Below are 20,138 nucleotides of genomic sequence, written 5' to 3'. Positions count from 1 at the left end.
ATGGGGGTACGTCCCTAACATATGTATAAGAAACATACAATCATATCACTGCCATAATTCTTATACCAGACTGGGGCCTCCTAAGATGACTCTGAGAGCAGGATTTTTCTGTAAGCCATGTAAGCTTTCCTGTATTTTGCTTTGAATGTTATATCTCTGCAAAGATTTCCTGATTTGTTGTCTTTCACCATATTACTTCACATTCAATATTACCCTGTAGATATGATGAAACACAGCAAGTGCTGATTGGGTTACATTGGGTTATATATGTGTGTGTGTGTATATATAGGGTTGTGTTTTAGCCCCATAATTTGTATGTTTTAGAAGAGTATGTGCTTTTGAAATACTCCCTGGGAACATGAGCAGAATCTGCGACTGGGGGAGGGTCAGTCTTTTTCATCTTAGCATCTGCTTTTACATAATCAAACAGCACATCTCTCATGGGGCTGCATCTCAGCTCACCTTTCAGTATTGGTGGGAAAGGAAGGGTAGGTGTAGCACTGTGTGACAGTTGGGGACCATCAAGCCATGATTTTAGCAGTGGTAGTAAAGATAAGCAGTATAGTGGAGGGATGATCTTGAGATCACCCTAGACCTCTGGGACACGACAGTTTGCCTTCCCAAGTTCTGTTCTCCCTATTTGTAAAATAAAAATGACATCCACCTGCCCGCCTTTACCTTACTTTGTGCTGTGAAGTGGAAGCTGTTAAGATAGCAAGAGTAATGAGTTTTGCAAAGTGTTATTACTGTATGTAATGTATGTATGCTTATGTTTTCTGTGTGTAGTTTTGTCATTTTGTAGCTCTTGTATACATATCTACACAGAAGTTGGTGTCAATTAAGACAGAACAAGTAAATATGTCCCCTTTCCATTTTTTTATCATCAGAACTGCTCATCTTGAGTTTTCATGCTGCAATATTTTCACTTAAAAGCTGCATTGCATTTTTACATAATGTAAGTATACAAAGGTAAGACCACAAAATGCAAAAAGAGACACCCAGATACATCATGTTGCAGTAAGAAATCCCTTAGGTGTATTCCAGAAGAATATAGATTCCTTGAAATAAAAAGAGAATAGATTTATTGAAAAACAAGGAAAGAATTTGAAAGTCTGAATAGCAGGATATATTTACAGTACAGATTATATTAAAATATTTCATCTTTTCAACCTCTAGGGGGGACTATGTTTTCAGTGAACCTGTCTGTGAAGAATTTTCTTAATCTGCAGCAGGCAGTTCAGACTGTTGCTAATGCTAGCTGGAGTGAGTCAAATTATTCTTGATTTGTGTATGAGTTATTTCTGGAGGGAAAATAGCCTGTGTCTATAATGTCTGTAATGACCTTAGTCCTAAAGGGCCATCCTGAAATCTCTGCTCTCACTGCAGTCCATGGGCATTCTGTCTGCTACTGCTTCACGATTGCAGGATTTGGTCCTATTAAAAAGCATTTATGTAGCTGAAAAAAAAATAACATCTGTGGAGAAATGTTGGATTTATAGCTATGGAAAATACTGTAAGTAAACTAATGATGAGGTGGATTAAGTGACATTTTGAATTGGAATTAACAAGTAAATTCTTGTGCAGAACTTTCTGGCTCAGAAAAATAAAGCAATCACAGGCTGGGATTCTTCTTTATAAAGCCACTTAAGGTGAAGGGGAACAACTGAAATGTTCATGACACTTTGGGCCCGCAGAGACACTGTGACTCCCATAAGGTTGAATGCAATTGCTCAGGCGAGTAAGGACCACATACTGTGGGCCAAATCTTTTTCTAAAAGAAAAAAAATCTGTCTTGACACTACTACTGCTAAACAGTACTGGCCAGATGCCTTTTGTTTCTTTTTCCCCTCATGTTGGCCCTGCTTCTCCCACTCTTATTCATTCCCAGCAGTACTTTAACTCACAAGGAACAGCCAGTGTGAAGGGATGGCAGCCCTGTGATTTATGGGCTATCTCTTCTGTTGTGTTTACACAGCTTATGCTCAAATAAGACAGCTAGGAGAGTACGGAGCTCACACATAAAATGAAAAAAATATTTTGGTAGGGGAAGGAGGGAATCAAGAGAGATCTGTCCAGATTTTGGTGTTGTAAACACATCTGTAGGGTCACCATACAAAGGTCAGCATTTCAAAATGTGTCTTAAGAAAATGTTTTTGCAAGCTTTGTGGTGAAGATGGCTGGCATGTTGTATATTGTAACAGTCTGCTTAATCTCCACTATGTTATACGGAGTCATTTGCAACAAAAAAATGCCTAACATAATTTATAGTACAGGAACATTCAAAACGAACTTCACCAGGGTTGATGTTTATGTAATCTTCAAGAACACTGAAGTTCAATTCAGTAATCAAATAAAACTACGTGGCACATTTCTCGGAGAAGCTACCCATCTTTGAATTTCTGAGCTTCTTTATTTTACCGAGCTCCATTAGATAAATGCTCCTGAAAAAAAAGATTTTTTTGATTATTATTTCTGTACATCGTGTTATCTGCTGTTTCCATTCCACTTCTCAGTTGTAATTGCACAAGCGCTTCCAGCTTTCTTTTCTTTTTAATTGAGGCATCTTAAAGGTGAGCAGATGGTCACCCCAGGAGCCCAGGCTTCTCATTCATAGACTGCACAGTGAAGGCAGCAACAAAAGTAAGTTTACACATACTGCCGTGACAACGACCTCTGTGCTGAACTAAACAAACCTGTCTGTAAAGTGAGGAACAGTTTACTCACCTTTCGAATACAAACCTGGCACTCTCCGAGTAACCTTAAAACATCAAACCGTGCAGCCCTGCTCTGGGTTTGAGGATGTGTGCTCTTATGGGGCACAGAAAAATCCACAGAGAGCCATCCTTTAGGATTTAGCTGTCAAAAAGCATCAGGTATCCCAAAGCCTCTTTCACAAAACATTTTGCACATTTCACATTGACTTTGTTCTTTATTCCAAAACAGGAGTGTCCATTTTAAATGGACACTAACAAAATCTTAAGCATAGCAGCTTTATGACCAGTAAGTAGAGCTGAATAGGGATGCATTTAACATGCTCTGACCAGGCAGTGTTGTCAAGATGATTCAAAAAGTTATTCTTTTTTTTTCCCAAGAAAATAATCTCAGAACAGGATTTGTTTCCTTCACTAGGGAAAGCTCTGCTACTTGGGGCATGAAATTTTGCCTCTGAGACACAGTGGGTGGGAAGTGACTGAAAACTGCATCTGAGCCCTCTTGGCATGGGGGGGTCTCAAAAAGACCCCAGAGGGATACAGGGGTCAGAGATCCAGTGCCGGTTTCCCCATAGGGTTATGCCGTCCCTGAGCATGGGCACCTTTCGGGGTGAGGAGATGGGACCCAGGCAGCCCTGCTCACACCCTTCTGCAGTGCCCTTCAGGGTCCCGTCTGCATCCCCCAGTGCTGATGCTACAACCCCTCCTCCCTTAAATCCCTCAGCCCTGCCGAGCACCGACCCCTGAGCCCTCAGGGGGGCCTCAAATGCATCTCTCCTGCAGTAAAGCCCAGCTTAACCGGGCTGGACTACCCCCCCCCCCCCCCACAAAAAAAAAAAAAAAAAAGTGCAATGGGATCCTTTACTCCCCGACTCTGATTGCAGGGACCCGCTTCAGAGGGAGGGCAGCAGCCTAGCAGGAAGGTACATGTATATACGTATATGTGTTATATATATGATATGAATACCCCTCGCCCTGCGGTTTCGGCAGTCTCCATGCTTGCAGCTGCCCCACAGCCCCGGCCCACGGCAGAGGTGTGCGGGCGCGAGGGAGCCGCCGGAGGGGGCGGGTGGGAGCACCCGGGCCGGCTCCTCCCTGCACACAAACCCAGCCGCGCCGGGCGTGCGGAAAGCCGCCGCCGCTCCTGCGCTACTTAAGCGGGGAGGGCGCAGCCCGGCAGCCCCACGGGGGGATCCGGCGGGTGGGGTGGGGGGGGTGAGGCAAAAAAGAAAAAAAAATCTATCTATAAGAAAATAAGAAAAGCAGAGACGGGATTCTCCGTCCGTAACCCGCAGGCTGGGGCAGGTTGTTAATTCGCCAAACACCTGAGAAATAAAGCACGACCGAATAATTTCGAGGCCGGAGGGGAAGAGAGGCAAAAAGCTTGCCGAAGCTCGGGTGTCTCGGAGGGGGGGGTGGCGTGGGCGCGATGCCACCCTGGCTGCTCGGTAGCCTCTGCTGTGTGCTGGCGGCGCCGGGCGGCGGTCCCGCGGAGGAGGAGGAGAAGCTGATCCGGGTGCTGGTGCTGCTGCCGCAGGACGACGCCTACCTCTTCTCGCTGGGGCGGGTGCGGCCGGCCATCGAGTACGCGGTGCGGTGCCTGCGGGAGAGCGGCGCCGGCCTGCCGCCCGGCTACGCCTTCCAGCTCACCTACGAGGACTCGGCGTGCGGCAACCGCGCCCTCTTCAGCCTGGTGGACATGGTGGCCCTGCAGCGCCGCCGCCCCGACTTGCTGCTGGGACGTCCCCATGCTGTCGGCGGGGGCGCTGGCCGCCGGCTTCGGTGCCAAGGGCGGCGAGTACTCGCATCTCACCCGCATCGCCCCTGCCTACGCCAAGATGGGTGAGATGCTGCTGGCCCTCTTCCGCCACCATCAGTGGAGCCGGGCCACGCTGCTCTACAGCGACAGCAACCCCGAGCGCAGCTGCTACTTCGCCATGGAGGGCATCCATGTGGTCTTCCAGGAGGAGGCCTTCCACATGGCCATGCACAGCTTCGACGAGAGCAGCTGCCACCTCGACAACATCGTCCATGCCCTCCAGGCCGGCGAGAGGGGTGAGTGGTGGTGGAGCGCCCGGCTTGGCTCCTCAATGGCATTTGGTGGCAGCTGGGGTTGGGGACAGGGGGCTGGGGCAGTAGGAGCACAGGGGAGGGAAGGTCCTGCAGGAGGGGGGAGTCATGTCCTGTCCCTGCCGGTGGGCAAACTTGGTTGCAGTGTTGTGCCGGCATCCCTGGGCCACGCGTCCCCGGCCGGACGGGGACCGGCCACCCCAACCAAAAGCTGTGCCCACAGAAGTTCATTAGAGCTTCAACTCCTGCGGCGGGAAGGGAGGCTCACCCTCAGGGACTGCACTGAAAGGGCTAAACCTCTGACAATACCTGACTCAGACAGTTTTAGTTATCTGCTGAGACACATATTTCGAAGAATGTGACTCCTTGTCTAGCATGATTGAAAACAGACCCTGAGCAAGCTTGTTAGGCTTCCTGTGTAAAACACTGATAACAGACTCAGGACCCCCATGCCGAGATAAGCACTCAAGGAACTGGTTTCATGGCATTCCAAGGCCAAAAGGACTGATGAGCAAATTCAATGACCATAAATGGACAAAGGAAGCCCAAAAGTTCAACTAGCGGACAAGTGAAGAAGACTATTGGAGACCACCAGAGGACCCCCAAAGACCACCAAAGAGGATGACTATACATGCGGATTTGACATTTGCATATGTTAATGAGTGTCATGTTTATGTAGATGAATTCTCGGAAATCCTATATAATCTTTAGAAGTTTGCCAAATCATTGGAGCGCTCATGGTGGAACGATCCCCAGTGCTGCCCAGCGCTGCAATAAAGAATGCCTGCTTAATAGTAACTTTGTTGCTATTGAGTTTTATTTTGGGAACTTTCTGAATACTCCGTTTCCTCTTACGGAGAGGTTCGGACTTTGAGGAATAGTATCCACGAATTTTTGTATCAGCACTAGGAGGGTTTTGTGGCATAGTGAGAAATCAGCTTTCTGCTGGTGGTCTGGTTTAACCCAGCAGGCAGCTAAACACCACACAACCATGTGCTCACTCTCCCCATCCCCAGTGGGATGGGGGAAAGAATTGAAAAAAAAAGTAAAATTCGTGGGTTGAGATAAACACAGTTTAATAGGACATCAGAGGAAAAGAAAGTAGTAATAATAATAATATACAAAATAAGTGATGCACAATGCAACTGCTCACCACCCGCCGACCAACGCCCAGCCAGTCCCCAAACAGCGATCGCTGCCCCCAGCCAACTCCCCCCAGTTTATATACTGAGCATGATGTCATATGGTATGGAATAGCCCTTTGGTCAGTTTGGGTCAGCTGTCCTGGCTGTGCCCCCTCCCAGGTTTTTTTGTGCACCTGGCAGAGCATGGGAAGATGAAAAGCCCTTGACTAGCATAAGCAGTACTTAGCAACAACTAAAACATCAGCGTGTTATCAGCATTATTCTCATCCTAAATCCAAAACACAGCACTATGCCAGCTACTAGGAAGAAAATTAACTCTATTCCAGCCAAAACCAGGACAGTATCCACCCCTTATTCTATACCATCTACGTCATGCACAGGTCCTACACTTTCCAATACATTCCAATTAATCACCACCACTTTCCTTGTCTTTTGATATATACACACAGATATCATTCCCTTAGTCGATGCACCATCCCTCTAAAATGTCCATTGAGTTCATTTAGTCCATGACTTTGGGCTCCGTCTATCATCACAGTCTTTCAAGGCAGGAGAGATGGTGTGCGGTGTTGGACTGTTACATGTTGAAGCCAGTTCTGGTTCCAACACTACTGCACTTTGCTCGGTTTTATCAAAGTTCATTCTTCATTAATCAGATTCTTACTGTACTACCATTGATGTGGCATATAGCAACCATAGTAGTGGTGACATAGAGTATTATATAGCAATTAACATCATACCATACAGTTCATTGGCTATTTTCACCCCAAATCAAAACCCCTTGAGGTACACATTGGACTTCCCCATCATTTCGCATCACCCACCAAGTGCACCCAGGTCCATGAGCAAAAGCAATCCCACGAATGGGCTTGCCTTTGCCAGAGGGGGAAGTAACCCAGACTGTCTTCCCCAGCATATTTTTCATGTGCACTACAGGGACTTTATGTCCTTCTACAGTACGTATAAGTTTTGATTGGGCAGGGCCAGCTGGATTGGCAGATCCCCTGGTGTTGACTAACCAGGTGGCTTTTGCTAAATGTGTATCCCAATGTTTGAATGTTCCACCACCCATTGCTCTCAGGGTAGTCTTTAACAATCCATTGTATCGCTCAATTTTCCCCGAGGCTGGTGCATGGTAAGGGATGTGATATACCCACTTAATGCCATGGTCTTTGGCCCAGGTGTCTATGAGGTTGTTTCGGAAATGAGTCCCGTTGTCTGACTCGATTCTCTCTGGGGTGCCATGTCGCCACAGGACTTGCTTTTCAAGGCCCAGGATGGTGTTCCGGGCGGTGGCATGGGGCACGGGATATGTTTCCAGCCATCCGGTGGTTGCTTCCACCATGGTGAGCACATAGCGCTTGCCTTGGCGGGTTTGTGGGAGTGTGATATAATCAATCTGCCAGGCCTCCCCATATTTATATTTCAGCCATTGCCCTTCATACCAGAGAGGCTTTAACTGCTTGGCTTGCTTGATTGCAGCGCACGTTTCACATTCATGAATAACCTGTGTAATACTGTCCATGGTTAAGTCCACCCCTCGATCACAAGCCCATCTATATGTTGCATCTCTTCCTTGAAGGCCTGAGGTGTCATGGGCCCACCTAGCTATAAATAATTCACCCACCCTTATGTTGCCAGTCCAGATCCACCTGAGCCACTTCAATCTTAGCAGCCTGATCCACCTGCTGGTTGTTTTGATGTTCTTCAGTGGCCCAACTCTTGGGTACGTGAGTATCTACGTGACGTACTCTACCCGGGCAGCAATATCTTGCCACAATGCGGCAGCCCAGATGGGTTTGCCTCTGCGCTGCCAGTTGTTCTGCTTCCATTGCTGCAACCACCCCCACAGGGCATTTGCCACCATCCATGAGTCAGTATAGAGATAAAGGACTGGCCACTTTTCTCGTTCAGCAATATCTAAAGCCAGCTGGATGGCTTTCACCTCTGCAAACTGACTCGATTCCCCTTCTCCTTCAGCAGTTTCTGTGACTTGTCCTATAGGACTCCAGACAGCAGCCTTCTACCTCCGATGCTTTCCCACAAGACAACAGGACCCATCAGTGAACAGGGCATATTGCTTTTCATTTTCTGGCAATTTATTATACAGTGGGGCCTCTTCAGTACGTGTCACCTCCTCCTCTGGTGATATTCTAAGGTTTTTTGCCTTATGGCCAGTCCATGATCACTTCCAAGATTCCTGGGCGACTGGGGTTTCCTATTCGAGCCCATTGTGGGATTAGTGCAACCCACTTACTCCACGTAGCATCAGTTGCATGATGTGTAGAGGGGACCCTCCCTTTGAACATCCAACCCAGCACCAGCAGTCGGGGTGCCAGCAGGAGCTGTGCTTCAGTACCAACCACTTCTGAAGCAGCTCGAACCCCTTCATATGCTGCCAATATCTCTTTCTCAGTTGGAGTATAGCGGGCTTCGGATCCTCTGTATCCCCGACTCCAAAACCCTAGGGGTCGACCTCGAGTCTCCCCTGGTGCTTTCTGCCAGAGGCTTCAGGTAGCACTATTCTCCCCGGCTGCGGTGTAGAGCACGTTCTTTACATCCTGCTCTGCCCAGACTGGCCCAAGGGCTACTGCATGAACTATCTCCCGTTTAATTTGTTCAAAGGCTTGTTGTTGCTCAGGGCCCCATTTGAAATCATTCTTCTTCTGGGTCACTTGATAGAGAGGGCTTATGATCTGGCTGTAATTTGGAATATGCATTCTCCAAAAAACCCACAACGCCTAAGAAAGCTTGTGTTTCCGTTTTGCTAGTTGGTGGGGACATAGCTGTTATTTTGTTGATCACATCCATTGGGATCTGACGACGTCCATCTTGCCATTTTATTCCACCGAACTGCATCTCCTGTGCAGGTCCCTTAACCTTACTTTGGTTTATGGCAAAACCAGCCTTCAGAGGGATTTGGAATATTTCCTTTCCCTTCTCAAAAACTTCTTCTGCTGTATTGCCCCACACAATGATGTCATCAATATACTGCAGATGTTGTGGAGCTTCACCCTGTTCCAGTGCTGTCTGGATCAGTCCATGGCAAATGGTGGGGCTGTGCTTCCACCCCTGGGGCAGTCGGTTCCAGGTGTACTGAACACCCCTCCAGGTAAAAGCAAACTGGGGCCTGCACTCTGCTGACAAGGGGATGGAGAAAAATGCATTAGCAATGTCAATTGTGGCATACCACTTGGCTGCCTTTGACTCCAGTTCATATTGAAGTTCTAGCATGTCTGGCACGGCAGCACTCAGTGGCGGTGTAACTTCGTTCAGGCCACGATAGTCCACTGTTGGGCTCCACTCCCCATTAGACTTTCGCACTGGCCATATGGGACTGTTAAAGGGTGAGCGAGTCTTGCTGATCACTCCCTGGCTCTCCAGTCGACGAATCAGGTTATGGATGGGAAGCAGGGAGTCTCGGTTGGTGCGATATTGCCGCCTGTGCACAGTTGTGGTAGCGATCGGCACCTGTTGTTCTTCGACCCTCAGCAACCCCACAATCGAAGGGCCCTCTGAGAGACCGGGCAAGGTGGACAGCTGTTTAATTTCCTGCGTCTCCAAGGCAGCTATACCAAAAGCCCACCGGTACCCTTTTGGGTCCTTGAAATACCCTCTCCTGAGGTAGTCTATGCCAAGGATGCACGGAGCGTCTGGGCCAGTCACAATGGGGTGCTTCTGCCACTCATTCCCACTTAGGCTCACTTTGGCCTCCAATACAGTTAGCTGTTGGGATCCCCCTGTCACTCCAGAAATACAGATGGGTTCTGCCCCTCTATAACTTGATGGCATTAGGGTACACTGTGCACCGGTGTCCACTAGAGCCTTCTACTCCTGTGGGTCTGATGTGCCAGGCCATTGAATCCACACAGTCCAGTAAACCCGATTGTCCCTTTCCTCCACCTGGCTGGAGGCAGGGCCCCTCTAACACTGGTCACAGTATTCGCTGTTCACTTCCTGTAAATGTGAATCAAGAGTCCCTTGATTAAGATCGGAAGTAAAATTAGCCCCCTTACTCTCTCTGGGGAACTGCTCACTGGAAACTGGAGCTGCAATTTTCCTGGGAGAACCGCCTTTTGTAATAGTTCTTCCTTGCAACTCACGCACCTGTGCCTCTAGGGTCGAGGTAGATTTTCCATCCCACTTCCTCATGTCCTGTCCATGGTCATGCAGGTAAAACCACAGGGTTCCCCTTGGTGTGTATCCTCTATATCCTCTCTCTTGAGCAGACCGACTCCTAATGGCTGAGATACTGGTCTGTACAGGTGGGGAGTAGGACATATCCTCTTCGAGTTGCTGGACCTTCTCGGACAGTTTCTCTACAGCCGAGACAAGAGAGAAAGAGATACTTTCTTCGTATTCCTGGAGTCGGCTTGCCACTTCATCCACTGTTGGTGCCCCGTCATCTTTCCAGGTCAGTATTGCCAACGAGTTGGCATACGACGCTGGTGCGCTCTGTAGCACCTTCCGCCACATGGGTCGTGAGCACTGGACTTCATCTGGATCTTTGGGTAACTGCTCATCGTTCAGGTCACTATAAATCACCTCCAGCATGCCTAATTCCCTCAGGTACTGGATACCCTTCTCTACAGTGGTCCATTTGCCTGGGCGATATATAACATCTTCCTTGAAGGGATAGAATCATAGAATCATAGAATGCTTTGGGTTGGAAGGGACCTTGAGAGGTCATCTAGCCCAACCCCCCTGCAGTGAGCAGGGACAGCTTTAAGTAGATCAGGTTGCTCAGAGCCCCGTCCAACCTGACCTGGAATGTTTCCAGGGATGGGGCCTCCACTACCTCTCTGGGCAACCTGTTCCAGTGCTTGACCACCCTCATTGCAAAAAATTTCTTTCTTATGTCTAGTCTAAATCTATTCTTATTTAGTTTAAATCCATTATTCCTTGTTCTGTCAGAACAGGCCTTGCTAAAAAGATTCTCCCCATCCTTCCTATAGGCCCCCTTTAAGTACTGGAAGGCCGCAATAAGGTCTCCTCACAGCCTTCTCTTCTCCAGGCTGAACAACCCCAACTCTCTCAGCCTGGCCTCATAGGAGAGGTGTTCCAGCCCTCGGATCATTTTGGTGGTCCGCTTCTGGACCCGCTCCAGCAGGTCCATGTCCTTCTTGTGCTGAGGGCCCCAGAGCTGGACGCAGTACTCCAGGTGAGGTCTCAGATGAGGATACCTTTCCTTCACGCTTGACAGAAGTCGCCTCCAGAGGCTGAGGGTTTTTGCCCCTTTTCCAATTGCTTTGTCAATGCCCCCTTCCCTAGAAAGGGATCCCAGCTGCTTGGCTTCCTTACCCTTTAATTCCAGGCTACTGGCCCCGTTATCCCAGCATCGGAGCAGCCAGGTGATGATGTGCTCGCCTGGATGACGACTGAAATCTTTTCGCATATCTCGCAGCTCACTCAGGGATAGGGATCGGGTGGTTACCATCTCATTTATGGGTTCTTCCTCCTCTGGTTCTCGTGATGGCCCTGGTTCATCTTCATCTCTTACTAAACGAGCCGATTTCCTTGTGTATTTTTTCTTGTGTGTAGGGGCAACTGATACTGGCACGGGTTGGTTCTCTGGTTTAGCCACGTTGTCTGTCACTGGGGTTGGAGTGGCCACAGGGCCTGTGGTGGGGGTTGGAGTGGCCGCAGTGCCTGTGGCTGTGGTTGGAGTGGCTGCAGTGCCTGTCGTCGGGGTTTGAGTAGCCACAGTGCCTGTCGCGGGGGTTGGAGTAACTGCAATGGCTGTCGCCAAGGTTTGAGTAGCCACAGTGCCCTTCATGGGGGTTGGAGTGGCCGCAGTGCTTGTCACGGGGGTTGATCTCTGGATGATATTCTTAAATAGTTGTTTAACCCTAAACAAGACCTGAACCACATTCAGGAGACATAGCAGTAGGAGGATGCTAGTTTGAATATCCCAAGGATATTCAAAATTCTCAAGAGCTGTTTTAAGTAGCCTGAAGGAGGAAGGGATGGTAAAGGAGCGGGGGAACGTGTCCCGCTCTGTCTCCTCAATAGATTGCTTCTCCGAGGAGAAGAGGTAAAAAGTGTAATTATTAATAGTTTCTGAGAAATGGCTCCCGAAGCTCCCGAAGTACAGGAATGATGGCAGTGCTGAGTACAGTCTCATGGCCGATAATTTTATCATAGCATAATCCAGTGTTACACAGTACAGCAACGCGATAACTTTAATCTAGCTCCGAGAGGTGATAAACAGCACCATAGGGAGTGCATACGGCAAGTAAGGTGTTACATAGCACAACTCTTGAGAACAAGCACAACAACTCAGAGCAAATGAATCAACATTGCGACCAGTGACTATTAAACTAATATAATGAATGCTTATCACAAATTTCTTTTAACACACTCTGGTCAGATCCGTCATTATCTCAAACCCTTCACGCTCCATGTTGGGCGCCAGAAAGGACTGTTGTGGTTTAACCCGGCATGCAGCTAAACACCACACAGTGTATGTTAGCTGTGTGTATTCTACTGGAGGGAGAACATTTTGTATGTGTGTGAATGTACACATTTGTGTGTACACAATAGTAAGGTACAGATGCAGATTAAATACACATAATTTACATTTTTAGAAGACTGTGAGAGACTTGCCCATAGCTTATTTGCCTCAAAATCTTGAAATATGTAATCTTTGCTCTCTAGCTGGGTTAAAAACCACATCCAAATAGTTAATATTACTTTCCTTACATTCCTTTAGAGACTTACAAAATATGACTTAACGTATTTTAAAGTAGGGTTTCCCCACCACCACTTTTTTTTATTTCTTTTGCTCAAGATCTTTTACTCATGTTGTGGGAATCTCTTTGATTCCATCTACAGATTACGATTTTATGATAGATGTGAATTATAAAAGCAAAGTCAAGGGAGAATTGGGAGGGCAGCAAGGAAACATTTCAAAAGGAAATCTCTCACCTATACTGAAATTAGGAACAGTGAGACAAATTCATTCCTGATGTGTGTCTGGAAAAGATTTGATCCAAATTTTATTGTAAGAAATTTTTTTCTTCTTCTTCTTTTCCTTCATGCTAATATACCTCACAGTAGTCATGAAATATGTCTTGCTCTGTTGCTCTGGAAATTATTATATTACTCTGCTATAATCAGTAGGACAGAGCTATGCATAGTATAACTCTCCTGAAGCATGGGGATGTACTGAACGTGGCTCACCCTGGCAGCACATCTGGAACTTGATGTCTGTGATGGCATCTAACCAGAAAAATGATGGGAGAAGATTCATTGTGTGTGAAAAGATTTGGCCCGTTTGGCCTTTTCATTTCTTATAATAGCAAACACTTCTACCCAGAAAAGCTGAATGTGGTGTTGATTCAGTTTTATTGTTGGGGTGAAAATATTTGCATACATTATTGTAGCTTTTGAGCCCTGCCATGCATGACGGTGTTCTTGGAAACGTGTGTGCAGTTGGTTTCGAATCATTGTCCCAACAAGATCTCTTATGACTTTGCTGTAGGATATAGCCACAAAGCACGCGCTAGTACAGTACTTTGCTGCTGTCTCTGATGTCAGTAGCTTCATACCCATAGTCTTGTGAACCTATATAAAAGTTTATGGTATAATGTGCTCAGCATGGGAGGTGTCTCCCCATTGCTGAAAACCTCATCTGAGTCCCTGCTTTCCCTTTGCAGAGGGAAGGGGTAGCAAAGGGAGTAGTTCCCCCTGTAACAGGTTGGGGAATTGACCTCTCAACCACAGTTGTTGCAGTGTGGATCATGGTGCCTGCATGGAGCACGCCTGCGGGCTTGTAGGTCCCGTTGTAGCAGCAGAGCCCCTGCTTAGCTTTTTGTCTGTGATAAATGAGGCTCTGTGGCATTTAATATTGTAACCACCTTTAATCTTCACACTCAGAAAGTGGCACTTGCTTTTCCCATTTCTGAACATTAAGCGTCCCATCAAAGGTCGTTGCCTAGGCTTATTGTATAGCCTCTGGAGAGAAAGTCATGTCCTGGAGAGATTCATACCACTGTCCCTAGACAGCTGTCTTGGGATGGAGTGAATCAGCTGCAGAGATGCTGCTCTCCATTGACTATAGAGAGGCAACAGATTCTAAGACCAGATACCTAAATTTTGGATACCTGAGGTGTAGGTGAGATGAATCTACACCAAACTGTTCAATGGAATGGAAATGAAAATGGTAATGTCATTGTATCATCTTACTTCTTCATCTTCAGATTGTCGTATGTCCACTTAGAAGTAACAACAGTGGCTTATGGTTGCAATTGACTCTATGAATATATGCAGTTGAAGAAATTTGAAGCCAGAACTTATCACGTGTTGCAGGAGTAAAAAAATTAGGTCACACACCGACTCTTTTTCTTTATTTTCAGAGGAGACAAGGGAGTAGGAAGCCTCTCTGTGTTTGGTACCTGTCTTCTGTCAGCTGTTTGGGAAATCAGCTTGCTTTGCCATCTGTGTTGTCATGTTTGTTGCAACACTGGGAGGACAGCTTGGGTCACTGTCTCTGGCAGCGTTCATGCATAACAGGCTGTTCCCTGAAGTTCTTGAACTGCTTCTTATCTGTGTTTTCCATTTTTTTCCACCAGTTGTAATCATGTGTGCCAGCAGTGACACAATCAGGAACATCATGTTGGCTGCTCATCGGCAAGGAATGACCAATGGCGATTATGCTTTCTTCAATATTGAACTCTTCAACAGTTCATCATATGGTAATGTTTTTCCTGCCCAAGTATGTTGCAAAGTCTTCTGTAAGCCTGGTAATATTTTTAGATTTGTTAGCCTCAAAATATGCTGCACTGAGTCCCAAAATACACCACTGTCTCTCCCTGTCATTGCAGTTGCCTTCCACTTGGGCTATAGTATTGCAGGAAAGGACCCCATGGCTATAGTTGCCACTGGGTGGATCACAAGATGCCAAATACACTATAGGCATTATTTATTTAGTTACTTGTAGGGGAAGCAACACCAGATGGAGATGTTGGTTACAGCAGCTAGGTATGGGTACACCACACTGCAGTGCTCAGCTCTAGGTTGCTTGCACCACATCCAGCCTTGCGACTGCCAAATCTCAGGGCAGGGCTATTCCTAGCTCCCCAGTGGGCTGCGATCCATGCGGCCGGCTGGGAGGAGGCACTAGCGACGGCCGGGGCTGTGGGCAGCTGCAGGGCCTGTGTCTCCAGAAGTCATCTCTGGAGAGATGGAGAACCCACACGTCTCATTTGTTTCAGCTTTTGATCACAAACTACATCTGCAAAAAATATTCAGCAGTGTTGTGTTGAAGGGAAAGCACTGGATGGGACATAGACAGTCCAAATGTACTAGAGTAGGGTGGATAAAAGTGGCTGATTTCACCCCTAAATTAAAAGGATCATATTTGTCAAATTAAAACATGACTTTAAAAATGTAAATGAAATACATTTGCTTTTTGAAATATACCTATGTTCAGTTACATTTGATATTATGGCAGTGCATGGCAGGGACTAAACCTGCTCTCAGCTGCTACAGCTGTCTCAGTTAAATTCAAGGTAATACTGTAGCAACGTGTTTGCTGAGTTTTAAACAACCTCAGATGGCTGAAGCTGAGGGAAATTCCTGCCTGGGAACTAGGTTTTGTTGAAGTGTCAACGTGGCTTTTGAAAGGAGCAGCCTCTTTTGCAGGTGCAGAGAAAATAATTTCCCCCCTGTAGGCTGCCGTAACTAATCCACTACAATAACAAACTCATTTCAAATTGAAAACCAAGTGGGAGTTGAGAAAGAAGGAAAATTTGTTTTTTTTTTCTTTCAAGCCTCAAAAAGCTGATGAACAGGAACAACTGAATTCACAAAAGGATGATGTATTTTGTTTAATGAATGAGTTAATTGTAAGTTAAATTCTCTTGCATAAACTTTTTGTTATTCATCTACCACCTCTGAGATTATTTTACAATAAACAGTGCTGTTTGTTGAAAAGCTCTATAATGAACATATGTAGCTGTTTAAATTCAGAGATACAGATAAGTACAGGAGTACAGATAACACTACATGTATCTTCTAGGTTAGCTAAAGAAGTGCCAAGTTCTGCCAGGTAATAAAGTAATCACTTAAATAACTAAAAGATAAAGTTGCAGAACAAGATCAAAGCCAGTGGTTCAAATCAAGGTTTTCTTTTTGTTGAGTTAAATTTGGAGTGACTTTATCCCTTGTGGCATAAGCAAAACCATTTGGCATTGCAGTCCTAATCAGGACCAGGGTAAAAAGCTGAAGGTCTACCCATATCAACAGTCACAAACCCCTGAAGTTTCAGCCCTTCTGTAGACTGTGGGAGCTTTGCAGGCTTGACTTTACTAGAAGCCACTGATCAAATAACCCCTCCGGCTGCTGGCGGTGCCTTGTTACCACTGCGCTACTGCTGCATTTCATCTCACAGAGTAGAAATGCATCAGAAGTGGTTCCTCTGGCCATAGGTACAAGTCTGCATGTGAGCTGAGCTCCCTTTGGAGTTACAGTGTCGTGGCTCAACCCCTGGTCCCTCTGGACCAGACCATAGGGTTTAACATTGCCATGAACTCCTCCCCTTGCCCCTGTTCCGGCTTGGACTTATCCACTGACTGCAGTCCCTTAGGGGTGTACCTGCTCCAAGTGGAGCCTTATCTATGAGCCACAGGCTCTGCAGGGGTATACCTGCTGCGGCATAGACTTATCCACAGCCAGTTGCTTTGAGGTGCACCTGTTCCAGCGTGGCCTTATCCATGGGCCACAATGCCTTCAGAGATATACCTGCTCCAGTGTGGCCTTACCCACAGCCACAGTAACTTCAGGTGTAATCCTGCTCCAACATGGCCTTACCCATGGCTGCAGTCCCTCCAGGGGTGTACCTGCTCTGTCGTGGGCTTATCCATGGCCACACGCTTTGAGGTGCTCCAGCATGACCTCATGCACAGCCACTGATGCTTCAAGGCGTACCTGCTGCAGCATGGTGTTGTGGTTTAACCCAGCAGGCAGCTAAACACCACACAGCCGTTCACTCACTCTCCCCCTCCCCAGTGGGATGGGGGAGAGAATCAGAAAAAAAAAAAGTAAAATTAATGGGTTGAGATAAAGACAGTTTAATAGGACAGAAAAGGAAGGGAAAATAATAATATACAAAGCAAGTGATGCACAATGCAATTGCTCACCACCCGCCGACCGATACCCAGCCACTTCTGGAGCAGCAATCGCAGCCTCCTGGCCAACTGCCCCCAGTTGGGAGGACTGAGCATGATGTCATATGGTATGGAATATCCCTTTGGCCAGTTTGCGTCAGCTGTCCTGGCTATGCTCCCTCCCAGCTTCTTGTGCACCTGGCAGAGCATGGGGAGCTGAAAAGTCCTTGACTGGCATAAGCAGTACTTAGCAACAACTAAAACATCAGTGTGTTATCAGCATTATTCTCATCCTAAATCCAAAACACAGCACTATGCCAGCTACTAGGAAGAAAATTAACTCTATCCCAGCCAAAACCAGGACAATGTGTTTCCCATGAAGAGTGAAATGCCTGTGCATCAGAAGCTGACTTTTGTGCAGATGGTCATCACATGTGGAAAGCAAGTATAATAGAGAAATGTAGAGAAATTCCCCCCAAATTCCTTGTTCCTAGTGCCTAGAGATACTAGATTTTGTACCTTATAAAAGGTACAAAATCTAAGAGTGTGTGTCATTGGCAAATTAGCACTTCCCCTTTAAGGTCAGATGACCATATTGCAGTTTGTTGTTGCCCTCTTGTCCTGGTTTCAGCCAGAATAGTTGATCCAAACTGACCAAATTATCATTATCATTATTATATTGAGTACAGGCGCCAAACCTGCAGTGCTCCTTGCACAGCTCTACCAGCTGCAACGGGTGTCTGCGAGACCCCCCCCTCCCCGGTCCTCCCAATGCAGGTGAATAGAGAGCTGCATTTTGTCCCCCCAGTATCCTCAGCACTGCTGCTGGGACTTTTGTTTTTTCTTTGACAATAAACATAATTGGAGAATTGTGCTGCTTCCTCAGAGAGCACAGGGGAAGGAACAAAGGACCTGCACTTCTCCAGAGGACAAGTCTTTCCTCATGCTGCTTTTGGCTTCATGGCAGCTCCCATCACTCCCAGCATGGGGAGGGATGCACAGGACCAGCTAAGCCCTGGGAAATACCCACACTCAATGGATACTCCTTTCACCTTTCTTTTCCACCCCAGGAAAGCCTTACCTACCACAGCTCAGCACCAGCAAGGACTGCAATCTTTAAAAACATCCTGAACCTTGCTAAATCTTAATTTTTTTCTTTTGTATTTTGGCAGCTATTTTTTGCAACTCTTTCATTCTCTTAGGAAGAAGCTCTAGATATGTCTGCCTTGGTTTAGGGATTTCTTTCCCAATACAAAGTTTAACTGGTCAAAATTACTTATGCCAGGACTCTATTCATCAGACCTGATAGAAACACGGGAGAGCAACTAACATCCTGCTGTCTGATTTTGCCCTCAGAGGTAGCACTCTTCGGTGCCTGCACCCTGTCCTTGTTACTGCTTTCAAAAAACAAAGAAATGCACATCTGGCAATTGTAAGCTAGCACGTCTTGCTAGCTTCCTCACAAGAGGATACAAGTTCTGCTGGAGCCTCGAAGCTGGGAAACCTCTGCCCCAGCTGGGTACCTGCATTTCAGAGGTGCAGTATTCAAGAAGTATGGCAGAGACTACAGCACAGAGGGCTTAGCTATAGCTTTGCATTTACAAATGGAGATGGCTAAAAAGAGTGAGATTATATTAAAAAAAAAAAAACCACTGGTAGTGCTGGTAGAATGTGAATAAGTTTCTGTCCTAGACACTATACATATTTATTTTGTAAAATACTGACACTGGGAACAGGGAAGGTACACTTGCATAACACCATTCTTAGAAAAATTTACATATTTAAATGCCTTCATGGATTATTTTGTGGGAGGTCATCTTGCCACAGTACTTATGTGCAATTATTACAGCCTTGGTGTTTAATATGCCTGCTCTTCTGAAAAATTAAAAATATTAAGAACAGAGGTGTCGTGGTTTAGCCCCAGCCAGCAGCTAAGCACCATGCAGACGCTCGCTCACTCACCCTACCCCGATGGGATGGGGGAGAGAATCGGAGGAGTAAGAGTGAGAAAAACTCCTGGGTTGAGATAAGAACAGTTTAATAATTGAAATAAAGTAAAATAGTAATGATAATAATAACAATATAATAATAATAATAAACAACAAAGCAAGTGATGCACAATGCAATTGCTCACCACCCGCCGACCGATACCCAGACAGTTCCCGAGCAGCGATCGCTGCTCCCCGGCCAACCCCCCCCAGCTTATATACTGAGCATGATGTCATATGGTATGGAATAGCCCTTTGGTCAGTTTGGATCAACTATTCTGGCTGTGCCCCCTCCCAGCTTCCTGTGCACCTGGCAGAGCATGGGAAGCTGAAAAGTCCTTGACTAGCATAAGCAGTACTTAGCAACAGCTAAAACATCAGTGTGTTATCAACATTCTTCTCCTACTAAATCCAAAACACAGCACTATGCCAGCTACTAGGAAGAAAATTAACTCTATCCCAGCTGAAACCAGGACAAATGGTACTTAATTTGGAGTTGGAAATATGCTTGTTTTCCCCTTAGGAAATGGCTCTTGGAGAAGAGGAGACAAACATGACCTTGAAGCCAATACTTCTTTTTGGTAGAATCGGATCTCAGAAAGTTACACTCTCTGTATTGCACCTGATGAGGTTTTTCTTGATGCAAATGAGAAGTGGTCTTATTTCCTAATGAAGCATATTTAGGTTGCTGCTGTTGTTTATTTTAAACTGTCTAAAATATCAGTATAGTCCTTGTGAGTTGTTTTAAACCTAGGGGAGTGCCACTGTCCTCCAGAGATGGATGTGGGAAAGTATGTATTTTTTTAATCTCTCCAAATGTAGGAGGAAGATGTCTCTGAAAATTGCTTTTGAGCTACCGCAAAGCTAGTTCGTTAGGCATTTTCATAGAAAAGTGTTCTGTGAAAGCAAGAATGTATAGCACATACCTATAGGGATTTCTGCATGCTGATACAAGTACTTCCCAGACAATCATACTTCCCCATGATGGGGAGTAAACTTTCCAAATATGCTTAGAAAGAAAAGAGGCTTGAAGAGAGTTCAGCTGTAGGAAACGAGAGCTGTAATACAAACAATTCCATAGGAAAAATGACTGTCAGGGGAAAAACATGAATCTCT

General features: G+C 46.3%; 1 protein-coding gene across 1 annotated transcript; it reads left to right on the top strand.

Moving 5' to 3' along the window:
* Positions 1-4,140: 4,140 nt before the first annotated feature.
* LOC104038959 (atrial natriuretic peptide receptor 3) lies at positions 4,141-19,607 on the top strand. The gene is given in 4 exon segments (XM_075725535.1): positions 4,141-4,445; positions 4,447-4,766; positions 14,500-14,622; positions 19,546-19,607. Coding segments are annotated over 4 exon segments (810 nt in total).
* The last annotated feature ends 531 nt before the right edge of the window (positions 19,608-20,138 follow it).

The sequence above is a fragment of the Pelecanus crispus genome, chromosome W (assembly GCF_030463565.1).
Source record: "Pelecanus crispus isolate bPelCri1 chromosome W, bPelCri1.pri, whole genome shotgun sequence".
In the NCBI taxonomy this organism is placed as follows: Eukaryota; Metazoa; Chordata; class Aves; order Pelecaniformes; family Pelecanidae; genus Pelecanus; species Pelecanus crispus.
The sequence above is the reverse complement of the archived record's forward strand: the minus strand, read 5'-3'. Positions and strand labels throughout refer to the sequence as shown.